General features: G+C 41.1%; 2 protein-coding genes across 4 annotated transcripts in view; one reads left to right on the top strand and one right to left on the bottom strand.

The window, feature by feature from the left end:
• LOC141002165 (electrogenic aspartate/glutamate antiporter SLC25A12, mitochondrial-like) overlaps window positions 1-1,580 on the top strand; it is a 30,734-nt gene extending 29,154 nt beyond the window's left edge. For both annotated transcript variants that reach the window (XM_073473366.1, XM_073473367.1), the window contains exon 18: window positions 1-1,580. In XM_073473366.1, the coding sequence (XP_073329467.1) occupies window positions 1-208 (208 nt within the window). In that variant the 3' untranslated portion in view covers window positions 209-1,580.
• On the bottom strand, window positions 1,530-24,101 carry LOC141002166 (dynein, cytoplasmic 1, intermediate chain 2a). Of its 2 annotated transcripts, XM_073473368.1 has the most exons (17): window positions 24,024-24,101; window positions 22,940-23,057; window positions 21,971-22,085; window positions 20,005-20,092; window positions 18,927-18,986; window positions 18,432-18,547; window positions 11,099-11,185; window positions 10,324-10,486; window positions 10,107-10,206; window positions 9,208-9,333; window positions 6,460-6,606; window positions 6,259-6,372; window positions 5,623-5,756; window positions 4,525-4,669; window positions 2,950-3,090; window positions 2,717-2,842; window positions 2,276-2,472 (listed from the first exon to the last, which is right to left on the bottom strand). In XM_073473368.1, exons 2-17 carry the CDS (start codon window positions 23,045-23,047, stop codon window positions 2,359-2,361), a joined length of 1,884 nt encoding a protein of 627 aa, XP_073329469.1. In that variant the 5' UTR covers window positions 23,048-23,057; window positions 24,024-24,101; the 3' UTR covers window positions 2,276-2,358. The 2 variants fall into 2 exon arrangements, with proteins under 2 accessions (XP_073329470.1, XP_073329469.1); XM_073473369.1 differs by lacking the exon at window positions 18,927-18,986 and having other exon boundaries at window positions 1,530-2,472.
• Between the last annotated feature and the right edge of the window lie 280 nt (window positions 24,102-24,381).

The following is a 24,381-nucleotide window of genomic DNA, read 5'->3' on the forward strand; positions in this document are numbered from 1 at the left end:
TCATCCTGCTGGCTCCGTGCCGACCCCCAAACCCACCATCAAGGACCTTCCTTCTGTGACTGCAGACCACGTAGGCGGCTACCGTCTGGCTGCTGCAACTTTTGCTGGCGTGGAGAGAAAATTTGGTCTGCACCTGCCCAAGTTTAAGCCTTCTGGAGAAGTGACAATCAAACCAGCGGAGTCCAAAATGGAGCCACAGGCTTCATAAAGCATCACTCAACTTGACTGTGAGCGCTGCATGCTCCTCTGGGGCCTCATTACAGAAACATTTTCGAACCACTTGTCTTATTTGAACTTAAGTTTCAAAGATAGGAAAAATGCTATCTTTCTTCGTACAGAAGCATTTCTTAAAGTCATGGATGTGTCCTATCCTATTTCAAACCTCCAGTCCTGTCTTAAGAAATCCAAACTGGAACTTTAAACTCCTCCTGATCGCCTGTATCCATGAGGTCATCCTGTCTCCCTTTACTTGTTACTGGCTAGCTAGCATGCGTTAATACAGAAGAAGAGACAGGTGTTCAATGTTAGCTTCAATGACTCAGAGGCATTCATCTTGTTGCTGGAGGAGATGATATATACCCATTTATACATGGTCTGAAAATCAGTGCTAGAAACCAACAGGCTAACGACAATATTAGCTTCTCCAACAGGCTAACATCTGTATAGGCTTTTCCAACAGTGTTAGTTTCTGCAAAAAGTTAGTCCTCTAATATAGTTTGCTGCCTAAATCTGTGTGCTCCGGTATTCTTTGGAGTATATTTCTCTGTTTTAATTAAGTTTGTTGCCTAAGTCTGTGTACTTCGGAGTATGTTTCTCAAGTTTTTACTGAGTTTCTTCCGACTCTGAGAGCACCGGACAGTTGAAGCTTGTTAAACTTCTTTCTTCAGGCTAACATCGGTGTTAGCTTCTCCGACAGGCTATTATCAGAGTCAGCCTCTCCAACCAAAAGTTACAGTTTGAGTAGCCTTTCAGATATTTTATTTTAGCTAGTGTAAGTGTTCATGCTGTTCATGGTTTTTTTATTGTTGCCATACAGACCTAACAACAATTAGTGACAGTTTTTACTATCTTAACTTACGAAAGTCATCCGTTAGGAGACTTCTGTAACAGTTAAATTCCCATCCTATCCTGAATGCAGTTAGGAAACTTGTTAGGCAATACCCCAAATCTTAAATGTCATCCTAAACTGAATTAAAATAGGATTTCAGATTGAGGAAGTTTCTGTAATGAGACCTCGGGTCATTGTTTCCTCCAAAATGGTTTCATCGAACCACTTTTCAATTAAATACATTTGAGCGGTTGTCTTACTTTGAATGCTGCATGAGTATGGCTTTAATGCATTTTCTCTTCGCATAGCTTGCACAACTTTATTGTACATATTGTACTTCTCTACAGAGACAGGACATTATGGCATGACGAAGGATTGTAACTGCGTTTTCTGGTGTGCGGTAGCTTTGGAGTGCTTGTGAGGATGTACAGATGTTTTCAGAAAGTGCTCATTTTGAAATCATGGCCAGGGACTCGGGAAATAATTTAAATGTATTTATTGTATTTTATTGAAATAAATCATTCAAACTGTTTCTACTGTGTGAAAGTACATTCTCAGTTTTGACACCAGGATTTGAGATTCTTCAGGAAAACAATCTCGTAGACATACATTACAGATCTCTGAGAAATCACTGAGCAGTTACAGCATACAGGATCATCTTCTTAGGCATTGAGGATACTCCGACTATCTCAAGTCTAACCAGCTGCACTGAGGAAGTGAAAACTGGTGCAATATAGACAATAGAAGTAGAAAGATTTTTGGACATTTCAGTTAGTATTTAGGTTATCAAGTCTAGAAGGAAACAGAGATGACAACATGGGCTACAGTTATAAGATGATTACATTCCTGTGATTGTTTTATTACAACTTTGGCGGAAATGGAGCTCAGCTATGAGTGTTTTTCATGAATTACAATTACTTAACTCAAAATTAAGGCTTGTGTTCACATGCCCTAAATGAAGACAGGTGGGGTTTTTTACAATCAAGGTTAAAATTAAAAGTTTAAGGCATCTGGTTGAAAAAAAAATGACAACTGGTTTGTGGTGTGTGAATATGGCTTCGTGTTGTTAGTGTCTGAGGTTGATAGCCCTGTCGCTTGTGTTAATCCGAGGAAGACTGGTGACGGTCCAGCTAACTGGGAGTTGTCCAAATAAGAAGGTGTTAGAAATGAAAAGATGTCCGTGCTTCTTGCTGATCAAAACTTTTCCTCCTTTCATGTTGTCATCACATCTTTTCCTTCCAACAAAACTGGGGGCTGGTATTCACAAGCGCACCACTGGTCCCTTTAACATCACGTCTGTGGTGAGCGGATCAGGCAGCCAGGCGCTGAGCTGCCAGCTCCTCTGCATCGTCTCTGTTCTCGTTGATTTCTGCCAGCGTGCGAACGAAACGGGTCCACTCGTCGTTTCGTGGAACAGCAATTTGCTGGTGGGGAGACACAACACAGACATGACTCACATTTCAAACACAGGTAATGCTCTCCATCCATATATATAGACAATAACTACAGTGCATCCTCAAACCAAAAGAAATGATTTGAATTTAATCCACAAGACACTCTATTATGTTGTGCAATTATTCACTGCAGTACAAATGATAGCAGCTAAGAGGCTGAATCATGTCTGCAAAGAGAAATTTGATGGGCAAAAGCTGAGTCATGCCTGCTCACCTCTCCAACTTCATACACAAAAACTCGTCCATCGGAGTCTCCCACGGCGATTTCTCTGCCAGAGGGAGCCCATCTCACCCTGTTGAGGGCTGGGTTACCCTCTACTGTGACGCTGGCGGTAGGAACCTGAGACAGTAACACCATAAAATACCAGTTAGAAGAGAGGAAACCTTCATGAAGATTAAAATAGATATGGTGAGATGTGTGTGTGCTGTCAGTAGGAATGTTAATACCTCTGTGTCGTTGTTGAGGTTCCACAGGTCGAGATGGCCCACGCCGTCCACACAAGCAAACAGAGCAGGGTGAGTCGGAGACCACATGACATCGTACACGTAATCAGAGTTATCTTCAAATGAGTAGAGCGGCTTGTTGTTCTGTGGAAAGATAAAAAACATTATTCAAATGACTTCATACAGAGAGAATTAACATTTTTGCAGTATGGAAGTCTGTTGATTTATCTATAAAAAGATATAACGATGTGACACATAGATGTGATCAAACATATAATGGATACACAAACTTTGATGATGATGTTTTCAGTTTAAAACATTTTTAAAAGCACAATTTTTCCATTCAAACCGGCTAATTTCTGACACTGAATTTTGGATCAGTTGTCACAAATTTTGATGAAGACTTCGATGTTTCCAAACAGGATTAATTGCAAACTTTTCATCTTGTGTCACCATTAAGTCAAAATTTCACTTTCTGATCAAAAACCTACACAACTAATGTCTTACCAGCTTTAATTTGTGTTGTTGCTAATTTTCATTTGCATAATTTCATGGTAAACATAGTAAAGATTGCCCGAGCTGTGCTCCATAGCAGTGAGGGCTCGTGAACCCGTTTAAATGCAGTGCAGGGGGGTCGGTATGACATTGAATCTCTATCAGCTGATAATCAAACAGCAGCAGGTGCTCTGAATCAAGCTGTGTTTGATATCTTCACTGGCTGATCCCATTCCCATAAATAGCAATTGTCTCCTCATTCTTTCTTAGTTCTCTCCCCCTCTCGGTGCGATAGTGATAGTGTGATGTTCTGTCCAAACAGTGAGGGTGCAAATTTACCACTTCCAACACTGACTTTTGAAAAAGCATTTACTCTGACACCATCCCCCGGCCTGTTTGAGGTTGATATGCTGTTCATTTATCTATGTACCTCTTTGCAGCAACAAATACAAAATAATATTTAATAAGAACTTTTAAATTTGAACTTTAGTGCGAAGGATGATTTGCAAACATAACAGAATAGCCTATAATGTTGGGTGCAGCTAGTCTGTCACTGGTTCCCTTCCCTGTAAACTCATGAAGGCCAGTTAGGTGAGAAATAACAGTGAAATAACTTAAAAACATAAATTAAAATACAATCAGAGCAGTTCCACTCAGGCGAAGAATCACAAAGCTGTTTGATAGTCATTATTGTGAAAATTATCGCTTATGACGGTAAATAGTGCAACATTTGGCACAAGCCTTAAGGTTTTTAAAAGAAAGAACTGGACCACAACTTTTACCCCTTTTACAATTTGGTTTTCTTTTTTGCAGAGCTCTTACTGGCTGTAGACCTTTGTGGTTGTTAAAATAGAGGTCTTGTTTTGTCTAGTATTGTGAGTGTTCTGGTTGTCTGGCCTCAAATTGAGTCGATACTCTTTTAACAGAAATATGTGTCTTGGAAATCAACATCAACAGAAACGTTACCCTGAACTATATTGCAATAGACAGAACACACACAGAGGGAGGAAATGATTTCCGACAGATAGATGTCTCTTTTCAAACCAAACAAATATAATCCTTGATCTTAAATCTGGCTCGTACCTTGGTGCTCCACAGCTTGACAGTCCAGTCAAAGGAAGAGGTAACAAACAGGTGGGAGAAGTCCAGCGGCCCCGGAGCTGTGTGGCAGCTGATCCCTGTGATGGGCCCGTGGTGGCCCTCAAACATCTCACTAATGCCCGCTTTGCTGTGGGGCGCATGGATGAAGTGTGTGAGTAAGTGAGAAACATACTGACAGATTAAATTTAGCATGACAAATTTAATCTCCCAAGAGCCGCAGATGTTGAGTGACAGCCTTCAGTTGTGGTCTATACATAACACGAAGCGAACGAACAAAACGGTTAACGGCTCACCTGTTTTTAAAATGATTTCAGCATGACAGAAAGCAACACAGACGGACCTCTGCTGGACATACTCATATAAATCATTTACTTAGATCATGTGATTACCAGCAGGGTGGCAAAAGCGCCTGCGATCCCTCAACCACATGTTGCAGAGCTGTTAACCAACTGAGGCTCTGATAATTAACGTAGAGAGGTAAATACTCAGCGTGAGTGATGCTTATGCATTATTAACTGCGATGAGAGTATCATACCATTGTAAATGAGGTGGAAAATTATTCCCCCAATTACAGAGGTGATTCTGCTGTGTAAAAACCTAGCAGCTACCCCCTCTGCAGTCTCTGGGCATACTGCAGGACATGTAAAGCCGGGCCGAGCACGCTACAAGCTGGTATTTCTTTGCTCCTTGTGAAAGAAGCCTCTTAAATGGGAACATTGTGGGATGAACTGCAGTTTTAATTCTCCCCGGGACGACTGACTGTAAACAAACTCTCTCACCCGGAGAAACACACTGAGCAAGACGGGGAAAGAATGATTTGTTTCCCCTGCATGTGTGCCCTGTTTATGTTGAACGACCTTTACAAACACAACTGACAAGCGGAAAAGAAAAACAGGATGACTGGGCAGGAGTGAAACCTCAAACAGCGGGAGATCAAGTGTTGGATTTGCGTTGCACTGGGAAGTGAGTGGGCTATATTTATTTGACACGTGGTGCTAGGTGGGCCCAACAAGCCGCCTCAGTTTCCTGGCGGTGTTCGGGGAGGGACGCCCGGGGACCAGCAGCCGCTTGTGAACGCACCTTCCATGACGACATGACATGTAGACGGAGCCGTCCTCGCTGCCCACCACGAAATTGTTGACGTCTCCGAGAGGGAAAGACATGGAGGTGACAGCTACGGCTTTGGACTGCTTGAACACCAGCTCCATGCTGTCCTGTGGAGGGGAGGGGAGGGGAGGCAGCGTGGAACAACATCTTTAACAAGCTCCCTGCTCAGGCTTTATGTTAACACACACTCTGCCAAGCACAACCTATAAAAATCACTTGACAGTTTATTAATGTATAATCTAAATTCAACTAGCACTTTATAAAAAATGGAAGCTTGACATTGAGGTCTTGGCAGCGCAGATGAAATGACACAGCTAGCAAAGTTAATTTCCTTGAGAGTGAAAAATGAGTTGAAGAAAAATAAGGGAGGGAAATACCAAACTGGAATGCTAAAACAAGGCAGTCGGGCCAAAATGTTTGACATTTAGCCTAAATGGGAGGGACAGGAAGTGTGTGGAATGTGCGACTGAAGAGACGAAAAGCTTGACTCTTAAAAATGTGATGAATTAACATGGCAATTAAATTTTATGGTTAAATCTTTAATCCTAAGTCGTTTATGTAATGCAGGAACGTTCCTCCGACCACCCACATATGTTCAGTATGTGTTACCTGCGGCTGGGAGAGCATGTCCAGACTCCAGGAGCACATCTTGCCGTCAGTGGAGATGCTGATCAGGTTGTTGGCGTTCTGGGTGCCAACCACGTTCACGCAGTAAACTGGGTGCTGCAAAAAAGAATAAGGGAGACTTTTTACTCTTCTGCTGTGTAACAAATAAAGTAGCAGCCCTTCTCTGTCAGGTGTTTAATGTACCGTATGTGCTGCAGCTGACAGGGGAGTCCTCTGCACCGGGGTCCTCTTGTTGCTCCTGTTGTCCCACAGTACAATCTGCCCTGAGTATGTGCCCCCCACCACAACGTTGGGGTGGAACTTGGCAAACGCAGCCGACATGACAGCAGACTATCAATAGAGGAGAATAAACAGAGAAAGGGAGAGGCGATGTTTAGTTTCTCTAGTGATGAAAAAGCGCATGTTTATAGTGAGACAATCCAGCAAATGTATCATCGTGTCACATCCAATCAGAGAAGACAGAAGGCATCTAGGCCCAGGTTCATGTGCACCTTTAAGGCCAAGGCTCATTCCAGACTCAATGATGCAGAATCTGTGTGGTAGGACCGGTCGGCACGGCTTCATATTTTAGATTTACATATAAAAGATAGATCATGATATTTACACTCAGGTACCACTTTATGAGGTCCAGCTAGCTAAAGCAAATGCAGTCTAATACAACAATCCTGCAATAAATCCAATACAAATAAATACAGAGAGGTGTTTCTGTTGTTTAGCCTGCCCTCACTGATATAAATGGGGTAGACAAAATAATAGACATATAATTCATTTCAACAGGATCACGAACTGAAGCCGCCAAAGTGATCATACTGGTGAATCAACACCTCTTCAGATATTACAGACACATTAAAAATACATCAGACGGATAAAAACAACATTAAGATCAGCCATCATCAATGTCTACACAGTCCAGGCAGACATTTAAAGTGCATGTCAACAATTATCAAAATCAATACTATACTGCAGATACCCCGTGTATCCATTTGTTTCACATCCCTTGGTCAATATGTTTCCGTGGATTCCTCTCAATCACACGTCCTGTTTAATTGAGTAACCACCTGAATGAGTTTTTTGCTCGGTTGGTTCTGATCTTTGGGATATCTATTCCTCCAACCAGAAGGAAGTGGCTGAAACTCTGAAAGTAGATGAGATGGATCCAGGCAGACCTTGTCTGCTGTCACAGTCAGCCTGGTAACTACAGGTGTTACAGGTCAACCTGCTGTTTCCCCCTGATTTTACCACAGTTCTTCACAATTTTTCCTGAACGGTTTCTGTGAGTGATTTTCAAGTGCATGTGCCAGCATATAATACAATAACACAGGATAATCTCGATAAAACATTTGTAAAATAGAGGATTGTGATATTGTTGCATTAAAAAAAGCTCAGTTTTCTAAGAACATAAATGCGCTGTTGGCCCTTCTTACGTATAACATTGTGCCGATGTTGGTCCCAGGAGAGTTTCTGATCTATGATAAGATACTCTCTGCCCTTCTGATCCTAAATAGAGTAGGTGTTGGAGCATCATGTCTAGAATCTAAAATCAGTTCTTCGGTCTTAGATGTGTTCATTAAGGTAGAATTTATTTCATGATTTTAGTATTCGACTGTATTTGCTTCAGCTAGATGAACCTTAAACTGGCAACTTAGAATATTTATCTTTTCTGAAACAGCTTTTCCAATCACTATCAGAAATACCTCCAAGTTTTGTTTTTCTTAAGTGCTGGAGCCGGTGTCGGCTGTTGCACAAGTATATGCACTGATCCAATACCACGTTTAATCAGAAATGTGACTCTGGTACTTCCCAGCAGAACATCTGTATGCAACTTAACAGATTTTATACTTCACAAGTAGCCAATATTCATAAGTGGAAGGGGACTTGTGTAACTTCAAGCACATCTTTAACACAAAAAATAACTAGAATAAACCACTGTTATCTGATCAGTACTCTGTATCAGACAAGTATCAGAAGGAAAAAAAATGGTATTGGAATGTTTCATTTCAGAATAATAGGAACATTCGTTGACACAGAACAGAACAAACACTGAATCGAATATAAACACAACTTGGGTGAATTTTCCACTGATGTAAGTGACCACAAGGCTTAATTTTATCAAATCAGTCTGTTTTCATGTATTTATAAGTTTTATATCAGCAACGCTCAAAATTTTCAAAGCTGCCAATAATCACAACATGGAAAACATCAACTTGAACCTGCTGTTTTCCTGCTTCATCTCAAACTTACACAACTGTTCTGTGCATGTCCCCTCTTTCCTGAAACACATCTTTCATCGCTCACGCCTCGGTTCTTACAGTGCAAACAAAACAAACCTCGTGGCTGGTGAACAGGATTAGTATTTGTCTCTGGATTATGTCTTGATTCATTAATTTTATTTTTTAAGGTGGCCCTACATGCACTCATCACTTCACCAATCAGAATCTCAGGGACTTTTCTTGACACACGTTTGAGGAAAATCTCATAATGAGCCAGCTTGGAGGCGCGGAGAAAGATTGCGTTCTCACTTCTGTTCAGTTTTATTCATCGGAGCAATGCGCCTGCATCTACATCCGCTCTGGAGGCAACGACATGTGGTTCTACTCAACTTGTCTTGGTGAAGGAGCCTCGGGGCAAGCATTATAATAAGGCCGGGCAGAGCAGAGGAGCCGCACTGCTCTCCCTGCTAGCTTGTCTGAACACAGGGCCCTTGTTTAGATGCACATGATAACCAGCCCTGCCCCACACACTTAATCCTGCTGCAGCGCTCGGATTCCATTCAACTCCTGCGCCACAGGTCTTCTCCCGGCGCCTCACGAACATGTGTTTGTGGATAGATGTGGTGGAGGTGGATGCCAGTACGGTGAACTCACAACGTGTATGAAGGCAGGAGGGAGAGGGGTGAGGAAACATTGGTGAGGACGTGAGGGAAAGAAGTACCTGACAGTGGAAGACGTACTCAGGCGTAGCCTTCTTGTACTTCATGTTCCACACTAATGCCACGCCATCTGGCTCGTGGGGAGCAACCTCGTTGTTGTTGTATGAGGCAACCATGAGTTCAGGATACTGGTGACAGAAAAAAGAAAAAACAGTCAGCCGAAATGAATGTGTGGGGGAGGCAGACGTGCCCCCCAGGCTTGGCTCCATGTGGACGAGCCTCGCCTGCCCTGTGCGGTATGGTGCTGCTGCCGAATGCCTAAAAGAATGAGTAACCCTTTCCTCAAGATTTATGGCTCGCTTAAGCAGCCCCCCCAAGAACTTACGTTTTTATTTCCTTTCATAATTTTAACCAAAAGCTGCAGAGGAAAACACAGCAGCTCATTTTAGAGAACGACTACGGGAACACCACCCAGACGTAAACAAACCATTAACCTCTGCTGCTTCTAATACCTGATCTGAGATTTACAGTTTATAAATTAATTATTTCAAATCACAAGGCTGTGGATATCCCTCTGAGCGAGTAAATAGCTTGAACAAAGAGTCGGTGTTCAATCACTGTCAAAAGTCGTTGCAGAATCATGCATGAAATGACCTCAGACACCAGAGGAAACAAATCATTACGGCCTCCGACTAAGTGACAATTTGTGTGGGACATAACTTACTTTTCCTGAGGGACCTGTGGCTGAGAGTAAATGCTGTCAAACTCAAGCTATGTAATCATAAAGCATTATGGCTGTGCGGAGCTAAGTTGTTTCAACAGCCAATTAGCAACAATTATGCACATGTTACTTCGATTTTAGCACAAAAAACACAATGATTTCATTTTTTAATGATTGACATTTTTGATAATTGCGAACGCCTTCTGAGAAATGTTAGTTTGATTACAAAAAGTTGTTGACCTGGGGTGACCAGTCCAGGCAGGTGACGACACGATGCTTGGACCAGCGCTCGTCCATGAACTGCCTGTTGAGAGAGAGCTTTGCCCCGGCCTGGATTTCACTGAGGGAAAACAAACCCAAGCAAATCAATAAAAACACTTCTTCAAAAACCAATTGCAAGTTGTTGGTTTTTTTTGTTTTTTTTTTAAACAAAAAACACCAGTTGTCCAATTATTACCCCTCCTTCTCCTCCAGGTCACGGCCACTGTAGTCAAAGAAGAGGTCCACGTGCTCTGATAGAGCCCGCTCTATAATGCGAGTGCTGTGGTCGAAGAACTGTACAAACTCCTCCGAGTGCAGGATCTGGAGTTTTTCCTCTTCCGTCAGCTCGTGGGGGGGTGCTAGGAGAGAAAGACAAACACACTGAGATGTAGTGAGGATCCCTACTGATCAGTGCCTTTGTGATATGGATTGGAGGCACTGCCTTACAGTCGTATTGCAATTGGGTATCAAGTATGTGTTTTAGATGTAGTAAGGAGGGGGACTGGGCAATATATCGACATCATATCATAGATTTTGGGTATTGTTGGACCACGATATGACATAAGTTGTTTTTTTCTTGTTTTAAAGGCGGGATTACAATAAAGTGATGTCACTTTCTGAACTTACCAGACTGTTTCTGCGTGAGAGGGTAGAATCACAGGGTTACATAAATGTTTACTTCAACATACAAGTTACAAACAAAAGTTAACATTTTCGATATACAAGAATGTTTGTTGCTTCGTGTCTATGACACGCTGTGTCCTTGTTCTGATTAATTTACTTAATTAAGAATAAACTTGACAAGCAGTGTGAGTGTTTACATTGTGTTTTGTTATGTGGTATTTATTTATATAGTAATTTAATTTTTCTTGTATGTGGGTCGGACAGGTAGGGGATTCGAAGCGGCGTGTATTTTGTGAAAACTTAAAATTCGAAAAATAAAATATTAAAGGGAAGAAAGTTAGTAGTACCTTCCTCCTCCTCCTTCTGGTCTGGTTTCTCCGTCTGAGTCTCGTTAACTGGTTGAGGTTGAGCAATTTCTTCCTCCTCTTCTTCCTCTGTCGATCAGAAAGTGAACCATGTTAAACACTGAGTAACGCTGAACACACCACATCTCTGAATCAACATATTCCTCAGAAGTGATTCAGATATCAATGTTGTTGGAACTTCATATGTAAACAGGGAATAAAATCCAATTCAAAGTAACAACTTTCACACAGCAAACGACCAGGCCTCCATACAGACTTTTCATACCTTTTGGGCAGTACATCTTCCATCTCCATTATTTTCTTTACTCAAAAAAAAAACACACAAAAAAAACAGCTCCACTGAGTGATTACGGACACGGCAATCTCCGCCTTGCATTTGTTTGGTTTGTCAGCACAATGTTGCCTTTCAAAAAGAACCTGCTCCTCTAAAGCATGGAAGTTTGTCATTTGTGTTAAAAGGGACACAGCGCAGCGGGTGTCTTGTTGTCATAGGGACCCCTGTCTTTCTGAACTGTTAATGAGACCCCAGCCATTCAATGGGAGAGTCTAGCTGTCAGTGTAGCCATTTCCTCTGGTAGTAGGTTGCCCCCTTCTAGGCCAACGGGGCAGCAGGGCAGAGGGTGTGGAGCAGCTGCCCCGGGGCCCGTCCCATTGGTCTGTCCAGATGACGGCATGGTGCAAAAGCAGATGGTGATGCTGGGATTGTCTTATGCTCTTCAGAGGTGGCATGGGGATGGCACAGAGGTTTTCCGCCTGGCTGCCCCGAGACAAGCTTCTCCCTGAACAGCAAGCCTGCGCAATTACCATCCTAGCGGGGGGTCCTGCAACTCCTATTCAACCTCAGAGAATGTACGACAAAATACAGGCCAGGGCAGCTGGCAAACTGCACACCGGTTCTACCTCAAAGAAGATGAAGACGCTTTTTCAAAACACATCTCCTAGAGACGGTATATCGCCTATGCTTTCAATGTAAAAAAAATAATAGCAAAAGCAGGACAAAACAGATTCATGAGGAGAGAGGAAATACTCGCCTGGTTCCTACAGGCGTTTATCTTGGTATGAGCCTTATAGTTAATCTAAGATGACAGCGCGGCATGCCAGAATTTCCGTCCTAGTGAGATAATCTAAATGATAATGTCATCTGTCACTTTGTCCATAAAGTGATTTATCCCCTTTCTCAGACGGAGGTTTGGGGGAAGAAGGTTATTGAGTGCACTGATGAGTTTACAGAACCGGGTTGATGACACATGCCATTTCAATGTACGGCCATACTCTGCAACCAACAGGACAAGGTTAAAATCTTTCCTTTCAAGGGCCTCAATCAGGCTTAAAGGAAAACAGTAATCACTGTCTTTCAGCGAGTCGCGGCCGTGCTCGTCAGCCCTTTCCCTGGTGAGGCAGCCAGAGCAATCAACCTGCCAGGCATTAGGAGCGGATAGACAATCTGAAAATAAAGGGTATAATGCACCTGCCAGCCAAAATGGCCATTTGGAGAAAAGCTAGTGATCCTGGTGACCCCGCTGGGGATGTGTAGGGGGGTAGTAGCGCCTAGCGAGGGTGGAGGGGTGGTTGAGGGGGGTTGCATTTAACAGAATTCACCCGGATCAGCGATGTCCCATACACTGACACCTCCTCTCAAAGCAGGCCCAATTATGGCTTTTGTACCACTTAAGAAATAAAAGCTTTTTTGGGGAGGGGAAGCTGGACAGGAGGGAGGGGGGTAATCACAGGTCTTAGTCAGTGGACAATATATTAATGCAAACACGGTGTGCGGCCACTGATGTACAAGTCTAAAACGAAATGACCTCTGCTCTCTGCTGCAGGTGTCTTCCACTTTCTGTGTGTCCACACTGAATAAAAGGTCTGACTTCAGCACGTGCAACAGGGCTTTTCTCTGTCGTGTGAAGGCCAACAATAAAACCACTGAACACAAAACTCTCCCCACACACACACACACACACACAGACAGACACACGCACACACACACGCACGCACATACGCACGCAAGCACGCACGCACACAAATATGTTCACTATCATGTCTTACTTCCTAAATTAAAGTTCCTCCGGCACCAGTTTACAAAATGCACTTCAAAAATTGTGATCAACCTGTTCCACGTGCTACTGCATTTGTGGTCATGCGTAGCAGAACAGCTGGGACCGATCCAACTCGACTGATAGTGACGTAATTCGTACAGCCCGACCCACACTGGATTTTTGGGGACGATGCTTTTACCGATATTAGGGAGTAAAAAAATCTGATAGCAATATTTCAGCCAATAAACACACTTTTTTGCAATGATCCCTTAAATCTGACAGACTCTCTGTCTGTGTAACAGAAGCAGGATACTTTACAGTTTAACAATAAAACTTCTTTCGTCTGAAATGACGAAGTGACAGAGCAATGACACAGTAAAACTTCTGTGTGTATATCTGTGATATATCAGGTGATAATTTCCGCCAACTGATGTGTTGGACTGATGTCACTTGTCCATTGACTGATCCAAATCACATATTCTGATTTAATGCTTCATACTTCATACTTAAATTCACGTGTTGAAATATGCTCACTAGTGGTTGATAAAAGCTGGCTATGCACTTTATTTGTTCAAGTTTTTCATGACATTAAAGGAGTTGCCATTGCAATATCTATATCTGATATCTGCCATGAAAAACATGTAATTATTGGTTATTATTAATTATTATTGGTTATCTGTATCGGCTGAAAAAAACCCATTTGAGGTATCACTACTACAGTTCATATAAATTTCTTTGGAATACATTTGAATCAATTAATTTTTGTATATCTTTTGCTCTTTTAAAAGGAAGTGTTGTATGGTGGTTTAATACAACCTCATGTAACCTTACACATAGTCCCACCACCACCACCACTACAAGAACAATAATATTATTCATGAAAAAAAGTTGGTTGGCAGATGTCAAAATTCAGGAAATGGAATCAAACATGGAAGAAAAAAAAGTGGTTGGTGCATCTCTAATAAAAAAAACTTGCAGCTGCAGGGTCAATAAAAACAAAGACATGAGCACTAAGACTTCTGTCAATCTGATATCAAGATTCGTTTTCAACTCGTTCAACATGGTCCCACATGTCTCTGTTGTCACTGAGGTCTACAGGTCACAAACTGGCTGACGTCAGACAGAAATCTAAAACCAGCACTATCCTCCTTAAAACAAAATGTCTGCCACAGATGCAAACTCATAATCTTGTTAAATAAGATTCAGAACAAAAAAAGATTTTAAAAAGGTGCAAATTCTCAAATCATAAACTGAGAGGAAAAAAGATATTCCAAGTTTTCCGTTGGAATGATGAGCTGCGATATGACAGAGGGATACAATAGACATTTAACAGTACTACTAATCATCAAGTGCATAAAAAGCTGACCACAATTACAAGTGGCACTCCACACAAGAAGGCCATTAAGGGCTTTTGTGATTAAAAGTTTTGACCTGCCTCTGAATTCAGCGTGATTAAAACAATCACATTCAATTAAATATTAGATTTAGTGAACTGCTCCACGTACTCATATTCCTGACAAGCCTTTTTAAAAACGCTGTAGCAGACCGACCACTCCACCCCACCCCCCCAACCTCCAACAATATCTTACTCCATAATTACAGCCTCTTGTTGAGGAGTGCATACTGATGCTGCGAATTACCTACTAGTGCAGTCAGGGAATATACTGCAGCGGCGGCTCGGCAATTCACCAATCTGATGGCTAAAAACAACCAGAAACGACCGACAGATGGAACAGCACTGATTTAAAATGGGCTAATTTAAAAGGTGCACTATGTAGTTTTGGGGAAGAGATCTTCACTGACTGATTTATTTATGCCTCAACACACTGAATAAACTAACCTTAAAGTCAGACCTCACACAATTTCATACTTTCCTTTTTTTATGTTTGGCGGACCCTGCTACCTTTCGAACTTCAAACAGTGTTCTGAGGAGCTTATTTTCCTTAATTTGTTTATTCAGTTATGTAAAAAAATATATTTCTGATTTTGTATTATTAGCTCATTAATATTGTAAATATTAAAATTCTGAGTTTGAATCTCTTCGCCAAAACTACATCTTGCCACTTTAACGATTGCTTTTATTGTTCATTGATATGTTGATTATTTTCTCAATTAATCAATGAGTTGTTTGGTCTGAATGTCAGAAAAGGGGGAAAATGTCAATCAGTGTTACCAAAATTCCAAGATGGCGTCCTTAAATATCTTATTTTGTTCACAGCCCAAAGATATTTTGTTTGCTGCCATGTAGGAGTAAAGAAACCGTAAATATTCACATTTAATTGTGTCGAATAATTTGTCGAATCGATTTATCGAGAAGTTGTTTGGTCTATAAAATATCAGAAAACTGTGAAAAATGTTGATCAGTGTTTCCCAAACCCCAAGAAGGAGGAGTAAAGAAACCAGAAAATATTTACATTAAAGAAGACAGAATAAGGGAAATTTGAATTTTTCTTAAAAAAAACTGCTCAATTATCAAAATAGTTGGTGAATAATTTGATAGTTAACTTATCGATTAATCGCTGCACCTCTAAATTTAAGTCATTGATGTCGAATTTGGCAAATTAAAGAAGTACATGAATTAATGTCAAAATTGTCATCTAAGAGAAGATTTCAGGGAGAATCCAGTTGATCTTGTGCGCTAGAATGATGCAACACTGTCCCCATTTATAACAAATAACCTGAAGATGTGTTCTCCCTGACTGTTCAGTGGTTTTTCTTGAGGTCAACAGGGCAGCTGATATTAAAATCTTTTACTCCTTTCTCCGAGACGTCTGGCAGACACTGTGGGAACCCTCGGCTTGCGGCAGCCGCTCCCTCTAATGCCACCGCCCGCTGACCTTGAGAGTGCCGCGCCGTTGCCTCCTTTTGACAACATGATAAATCGCTCAATCAGAGCACAGGCCCGACGCCACCCCACACATCAAAAAACGCGCCGAGGGGAGCGGGCTGGGAGAGGGGATGCCGTCTCATCGAGTGCCAGAAGTGATGGTGTGAAAATGCACAATGTCACTGAGTGTGTTTTGTTATGTGCCTGTTCGGTGAAGGGAGAAGACAGGGGAAGCGAGGGAGTTGATGAAATGATTACATAGTGGCAGAGAAGGGGAAGGGGGCCTCGTGTTGAACAGCTGGCAGAAACCATCATTGTTTAACACAGTTTTACAATGCCCAGTAGAGTCCGGAGTAAAGAGCGACGAGGAACAGAGGGATGCTCTTCATCCTTCACTAGTTCTGCTCAGAGTTTTCCACAAAATCACACAATTTCATCTGACTGCGCTGCATGCCACCTCAGGATTTTCTACACATCACCTGATGGGACAACAACCGACAATCAGGACACTGTTTAAAATCCTAACCAGGCTTTCAAGGAGGTTTAAAAAGATGTGTTAGCTGCTGCAAAGAAATGGGGGAAACAGCTAAAAAAGACTGACTCGCTGCTCCAATAGTTGGAGTTTTTGTAGGATCTGTGGCTAGTTCTGATATCTTTGCAAAAATTAGAATGCAAAACATAAAACCTAATCAGGATTTCAGTCGAGCGCATTATTCCCCATCTGTCATTACATAAATCAGCAAAGAACAAGCAGCACACCCACAAATATTGCATATTTTATGGAACATGTGTTCAACATGTGCATGTTAGTAGTAGCCCAAATATTCTCTTTGGGCCGACCGCATGAAAGCTCCAGCGCAGCAATTACATACATATCGACACGCTTCAGAGGCAGGACGCAGTCTCATCTGAGGCGCTTCATATCTCCCTCCCCAATCGCATTTCTCCTTCCTGTCACTGGTTTTCTCATCCTGCTCATTAATTGTACCGAAGCCGAGTTTGGTGGTGAGGTTCAGAGGAGGCGGGCTCGTCTGAATTTAATCTCTCCTTTGACTTCTTATGTTTCCTGGACCTCATTTTTTCCTCCACTTTCATCTCAGATCAAATCTCTTCCACTTGTTGTTCACTTCCGGTAACGACTCATACACTCAGAATACCCTTGTTACGAATAGAGATGCACGATCCACTGTAGTATCAGATCTGACCCGATTCTGATAGAGCTCCTTTTTTAAATTTTAATAATGAATACTATTATTACCAGCATCAGCATTATTATTGTTTTTGGTGGTATTATGCGTAAGGTTACATTAGGTTGTAGTAAACCACACAGCACTTCCTTAATGCATTTAATTCATAAATGCATTCAATTTAAATGTAACCCTAATTAAGGACAGGTTGAATTAGCCAAATTTTGGTTGCTAGCTGTCTGATGTAACCTTACAGCAGGCTGGATTCTGAATTCTGAGGTACAAAAAACATGGGGACAATGGATATCTCTGTAGAACTGTTAAATTACTTGTTCATTCATTTGTGCCACAAAATTATGGCTATGGGCTTAAAGTCGTATTTTCAAATATTATTTATAATTAATAAAAAACTTCGGACGATGCGACTTCAGTCCGAAATCCAAAGAGTGAATTATGTCAGTATCAGCACCCGCTACCGATACTGAATCTGATCGGTCTAGGGCTGCACAATACATCGCTTAAATGTCGGCATTACAATATGCATGTGCACAATAGTCACATCGCAGGCAGCGATGTCCAGTAAGGCAAATTAATTCAGCTCTTTTACATTTAAGATGTGTTTTTTTGGGTTTTTGCTACAATACAACTGAACGTTAAGATTACAGCATTTGATGTTACGCATCATTAGTTTTTATGCCGCTCACGGTGACTTCCACCTACTGTGACATCATGTGCATAATCTCTGTTGAGCTATTCAGGTTATCTGGTGAAAGTTTGTGTATTTTTTTTTTTAACATCGCAATTTAATTGCAGAAAACCAAAATACAGTAATATCATTTTTTTCCAAAATCGTGCAGCCCTAGATCAGTCCCAACTCTAGTTATGAATAACTCTCAAGAAGAGGTACACCATTGCACCTTAACACAACTTCTGTTAGCAAAGAAGCTACACATTTTAAAAAGGTCCACTAAATTATGTATGTATGTAATATGTGTTAGTGTCCCTCCTGGAACGTAATAATTAATGTCGCTCCAAGACCGTCATTGCAACTGACCTGTCACATTTTTGTAATGTTATACCTTTGCAACTAACATTGTTAACATTGTGAAATACTATTTTACCCAAAGCATGTTTTCCTAAACCTAACCAAGAAATGTTGTTGCCTAAACAAAACCAATAATTTTGTTGGCTAAACCTAATGCATCCACATATTCATTCACACAGTTCATTCAAGGTCAACCTGTGTAATATTATGTGAAAATCACCTTCTTTTTGCTGGGTCATGACAGGTGTCTGTGTCTCTTTTGTGTAGGACACAGTCTCACGGGGAGGGAAGTCCACCTGTGTGACTTTGGCCATTCCCAGTTTTGGAGTTCCACGCCTGAAAGCATAGAACAACTCACACTTTGCACAGCTCAATGTCACCACAAAACAGTCATGATTTTAACAAGAAAAAACATACAGAACAGTCACTCTACTGTAACTGTTCTCGTGTTTACATAACAATTTTCACCTCCATGCAAGTGGATTCTTGTGCCGATCACAGTAAGTAAATGAGTGTTTCATGGGATGATTTCAGATTAGTTTAACAACCAGTGTGAATTAAACAAAAGGTTTCGTCTGACCAGTCTTGCATGCACAACTTGACTGTTTTCCTGGATTTCATTAGCTGAATCATGACTTTGAAAGACAAAGTAATCGTGCCATAGATTGAGAGAAGGGAAAATGACCAGGAAAGGAGAGAAGAGAGTGTCCAGTACCCCAGCTCAGAATCAGAGTGAAGTTGAAGAGTGGACGGGTCAGAGTCCCAGTGCAGAGTCCTGGTTAGTGTCACAGCAGCAAGGCAGCATTAGTGAGAGAAACAAGCGAGCACACATGAGGAGAGGAAAATAAAGTTAGCATTATGGCACACAACATGCTGATTGGATCCGAGGTTATCAAAACACACTTCAAACTGGATCTTTCGTGAATGTTTTTCAGCTCAAATCAGGCTCCAATCCGCCTCAGAGGTGGAAGAAAGTATCTGCTTAAAATGCATGGATGCACGGACTCTCAAGAGTGGGATGACACGGGGTGTAATGCGCAGCCTGCGGGGCTGATACAGCCTGAACTGTGTCACACCAAAGGCTCTGAGTGTTGTGTCGACAGAGCGGGAGGGAGAGAGGGAGAACCCTCAGGGAGAAAACATGACCTCCATGTGTGTAGGAAATGGCCATGCTGGTGAGGGAAATGAGTCAACAGGTAGGGGGAGCAGCTCCCTGGGCCTGATGGGACACTGGGGGAGCTTGAATTTCAGCCCAGGGAAGGAGCTCTAATTAGAGGTTAAGAAGTCCCCCAGGCATCACAGCAGCCTGCTGTTTTATTGTTAATTTAAGATCGTCCTAATTCAACGACGCACAGATTAAATAAACATGCGCTCAGTTGGCATAAACTCGTCATTATTCACTGTATTAGTGTGAGACTTTATAAGTTAATGTAATCAAGCTTTAAATGTATTCACAAAGCTAAAACAGACCTACATTTTTCAGCTATATTCATAATACTTCAGATCTAATTTGCTGTACACACATCAGCAGTTTAAGCTGTGACAAGAAAATGGCAGAAGCATAGCTGTTACGGTACAGAGAATAAAGAGATCTTTTTGAGAAGACTTATAGAGATCAATAAAGCATTAGCATTCAAACAATTTGCCTTATGTGGAGAAACAGCTCTTAATTCTTCTTAACCAGGGATGTTGACAATGTTTGCACACTTGTAAAGTATTGTACTTGAAACAGGGGGAAAACATTTGTTACCCACACTTTTGTTCAGTGTGAGTGTGTATGTGTGAGTGTGTACCTGGGTCCCACCGCTCCGTCAGAGTCCTGGCTCCCTGCTTCACTTGGTGTGCCCCCAGATTTGGTAGTGGGAGACATGGGAGGAGGGACTACACAACGAGACAGACAATTATCATCTGTTACAATGTAGAGACAGACACTGAGCTATTCACAACAGAGTACAAATGTATCCATGCTGGAGTGATAGCTTCATTGTTTCAAATCCTGAATGAATGCTATCAATCTTAATGCAGATTTCCTGACAGCTACGTGTTTGTTAGCATGTGTGTAAAGCCTTGACATCAGTAGCAAAGTAAGTTTAATATACAAATCAGTCTGCAATGAATAGACTAAAGCTGTGGAAAGAAGCTTTACTAACTGACTTTGTCTTTAATAAATTAATACTTGAATAAATGCAATAACCAGTGGAACAGATGTATATATATTTTTTAAAAACACACAAAACTCTGAAGATTTTTTAAATCTCTAGTGCAAGTTTTGTCTCCATCCTGTGGGACTTGAAGAATTTCTGATGGATCTCTTCTGCCACCTGCTGCTGGAAAAGTGACATTGCTCTACAAATCCAGCTCTGGATGACTCCTATAAAGGAATATTAATAAATTCTATACTTATAATTTTATTATTTTTTTGTCTTTCATCTGTGCTGGCCCTCGTGCAGTAAAATTGTTTATAGACACTTTTTGTGCAAATCTACAAAAATCAGCCTGCAGCCACATTAAAGACACTGGAAGAATTCAAGGATATCTGTCTAAATAAGAAACAGAAAGACTTGTTCATGCATTTATTTTCAGCAGGCTAGATTATTGTAATGGTGTGTTCACAGGTCTAATTAAAAAAAGCAATCACATAGCTACAGCTCGTCTAGAAAGCTGGTGCCAGGGTCCTCACTAACACTAGGAAGGTAGAGCAAATCACTGCGGTCCTTAAATCACTGCACTGGTTTCTTGTGTGTTACAGAATAGATATTAAAATCGGATTACTTGTCTATAAAGCACAAGGTTGTCTCGGCCCAATTACATTTCTGATTTAAGTACGTTATGAAGCATCCAGACCCCTCAGGTCATCTGGGACAGGTTTACTCAGTTTTCCCTGGATCAAAACCAACAGAGGTGAAGCAGCTTTTAGTTGCGCGTATTTTTTGTAAAGTGTAAGTGTAAATTTTCAACTATTGTCCTGCCTCTCTTACAAGTTGACATTGAGAGATACCCACAAGAATGACAGTGTACTTGAACTGCCCTGTACCTGTACTCCAACACATTAATATGATGAAATGACAACATTTTAACCTTGTGAGATATTGGCTTTTTTTTCATGATTGGCCTTTAAAAAAGGCTTTTTATTTATATATCCTTTCTCGTTTTAGACATGTTCTTATATATGGAGCATATTTTTCTCCAAGCATATTTTTTATCTATATTGTATTACATAGAGAAACCAGTCATCTCCTTTCCCATCTTATTTCTAATATTTGGTTGTACATATGTTGCAGGCAATGCCTGTACAAAGGCTACCGCAGCCATGTTCTTCTCTAGCTTGTTTCTGAGCTGTTTGCCTTCATTCTGCTCTTTAACAAGTCAAACACATGATCAGCTGGACTCAGGTCAGGTGACTGAGTCGGCCAGTTAATAACATTCCACTCTCTGGACATAAAGATCTGTATGTTGTCAGCATGCTGCTGGTTAGATTTGATTAGGGGGAATAACACACTGTTCACTTGGTGTGAATGTGAACACAATCAAACCCTCAGCAAAGAGCCAAAACACTGAAACATTACTCATTGTCCTAATAGAATGACTGCAAATGCATGAGAGACATAATGGCAAATTAGCAAATGAGGAGTTGTGAAACAGGATCAAATAAAATGCTAAGTCCAAGAACCCAGTGGACATGCCTGTTATTTTCCTGAGATTATATAATTTAAAACAGATTCATATGTACAATACACTAAGAGGTAATATAAAACGTACCAACAGGAGCCTCTGAGGTTATGCCCATACTCTGCAGAAGAGCCTCAGTCTCGCGTCTTTTCTTCTCCAGGTCAGAATCATCCTGGTGAAGTGCAGCATCTTTCAATTGGTCCGCCTGGAAACACGGCAATACATCACCCATTAATGCAATCTTTAAACATCCACATAAAATGACCGCAGACTAATGCATACAGAACTTTAGAAAATGCCAACACACTTTAAGTAAAGGTATTGGTTTATGGAAAAAGAAGACACTTAAAAGCAATTAGAGTATTTATCCATGACCCTATGTTGGAAATGCACATTGTTTCTATCATTAGCAGACCAAATTGTGAGGTGAAAAGTTTGGTTTTTTTCTAAAGCTTTCCTCATTGAATGACCTTATTTAACAGCATACAAAGTCATATGTTTGAGATCTAAGACAGGACTATCAGGGCTTGTTTTCTTGTCTTGGGTAGAAGCTGTATGCAATCTATCATCATGGTAAATAGTTCAAAAAACTAACACTGACCCCATCTGATAATACAAGACCTTAAAGGACTCATTTTCCTTGTATTGCTTTGTCATTATTGGATAATGCCTAAAGATTTTCATCTAATATATTTACTGTTTATTGACTGACAAAAACAATCCTGGAAAAAATGTTGGATTTTTTCTGCTGCTGGGTTTATTTTGACATGTCAGATCAGCAGCACAAATCTGAAATCTCTGATAATATAGGTATACTACAGAGTGTAAATATAGTTAAAGAATTAAAGTAAACTAGATGTGTGTATATATAACACAGCTAGTTCGGTCATAAAATATATACTTTACTAACTGTTGTGCATCTCATTCACAAGAGAGTTCAACACCTTTAATTAATTAATTGACCTTTAAACCATTAATTGTTTTGTTTATTAACCCATATTCGTGTTTGTATTTTGATATCATTGAATCTGAAAAAAATAAATAAAATGATAAACATACCTCTTTCTTCTTGCGTTCCTCCTCCTTCCTTTTTTTCTCCTCTCTGATCTGAGCCAAGCGCTGCTTCTTCCTTTCCAGCTCTGCTTTCAGCTCACTTTTGTCAGACATAATGCCACAGCTGTATACCAACAATATGTGTTAGTGTGTCTTTATATCCAATTAAGAATACACTGAAATGATTGTCCCTTTAAGACTTAAGTAAATCAATCAGAGGCCAATCATCCAGCAGATCCTTGTGTTTGTACTGTCCACTGACAAATAAAGGCAGTGCTTTAAACACAGCTGATGCTCTCAGCTTCAGTACCACCTTGCATAACAACAAAGATAGCTAGCCACCAACTTCATGCACAGTTTAAGTGACTACTCAACAGTGTTTTATTTTTTTGTGCCTTATTTGCAGCTCAGTGAGTTAGACACAAGTAATTAGATCATTTAACAGCGACATGTTAAGACCAGTCAAAACCACAGCCAGGCTGACCTGTCACTGTCAGCTAGCTAACAGAGCCCCACCCAACAGGAGGTCCGATTGTTCACACCCGGTTAGCTTAGCACGGGGTTATCCTGTCTGTCTCTGTCACTTGTCTCTGGTCCCAGTCGGCTTGTTATGTGCGTTTTTATAGCAGAAAGCATGCACCATGTTAACATGATGTTTTGTGTTCATAATCACACCGCAGTTTCACAGAAAACACGCGACGTTAGCATCACGTCGGCCTCTGCTGCTAACATTAGCCTTCCTTGTTATCACTGGCTACGGAGCTAGCTTAGCCATCGTTATCGTACAAGGTTTAAGAAGTGGTTACAAAGACAACGTGCGGCTTCATTTAATTTCCAAAGTACTGTTTCTCGGGTCGTAGAAAATGTTAGTTGCACAGTTCAACCCATCCCTTTATGGCTAGAGATGTAGTGGTAGCTGTTAGCATCTAGCTCCAACCGGACCCTGGTCCGGGGTGCTGTCATGCGCTTTCAACTCTACTGCCCGCACAATGAATAAAACAAGCTGGGCTACAGACACAGCGACAAATACCAAAACATGTCAAGTGTGCGATATAACTACTAATACTATATTAATGTGTAGATTACAAACCTTAATGCAGGTTCTCGACCTGACTGCAAATGCCTATGAACAATAACAGCCAAAACAAACGGGCTGCCAACCCAACTACAGGTGCTGGGAAGAGTCAAAAAGGCGCATACAGCTTTGACGTGGCTGGTCAAAGATGGAGAGTTTTGAGGCTAGGATAGACCTCAAAGGGCAGCATTAACAAAGTGTAGTCAAGTCTTTGTAAGTGGTACTTAATGTTAGTGGTTAATATTGTGAATAAATGTTACAGTTTGATCTTTGAAATGCATTAATATAGAACAGTAACAGGACCCAGAGCAGTAATGGTTAATGTAATTACAACAATCACATACTGGCTCTCATAATACTTCTTGTCTGTGTT

This window comes from Pagrus major, chromosome 9 (genome assembly GCF_040436345.1).
Source record: "Pagrus major chromosome 9, Pma_NU_1.0".
Lineage (NCBI taxonomy): Eukaryota > Metazoa > Chordata > Actinopteri > Spariformes > Sparidae > Pagrus > Pagrus major.

Excerpts from the sequence above, each read along its gene's own strand:
- LOC141002166 (XM_073473368.1), bottom strand. The coding sequence starts at position 23,047 with ATGTCTGACAAAAGTGAGCTGAAAGCAGAGCTGGAAAGGAAGAAGCAG. Across the intron at positions 5,757-6,258 it reads ACATGCTCTCCCAGCCGCAG|GACAGCATGGAGCTGGTGTT; the intron begins GTAACACATACT and ends TCCCCTCCACAG. Across the intron at positions 2,473-2,716 it reads TTGTGTATGAAGTTGGAGAG|CAAATTGCTGTTCCACGAAA; the intron begins GTGAGCAGGCAT and ends TCTCCCCACCAG.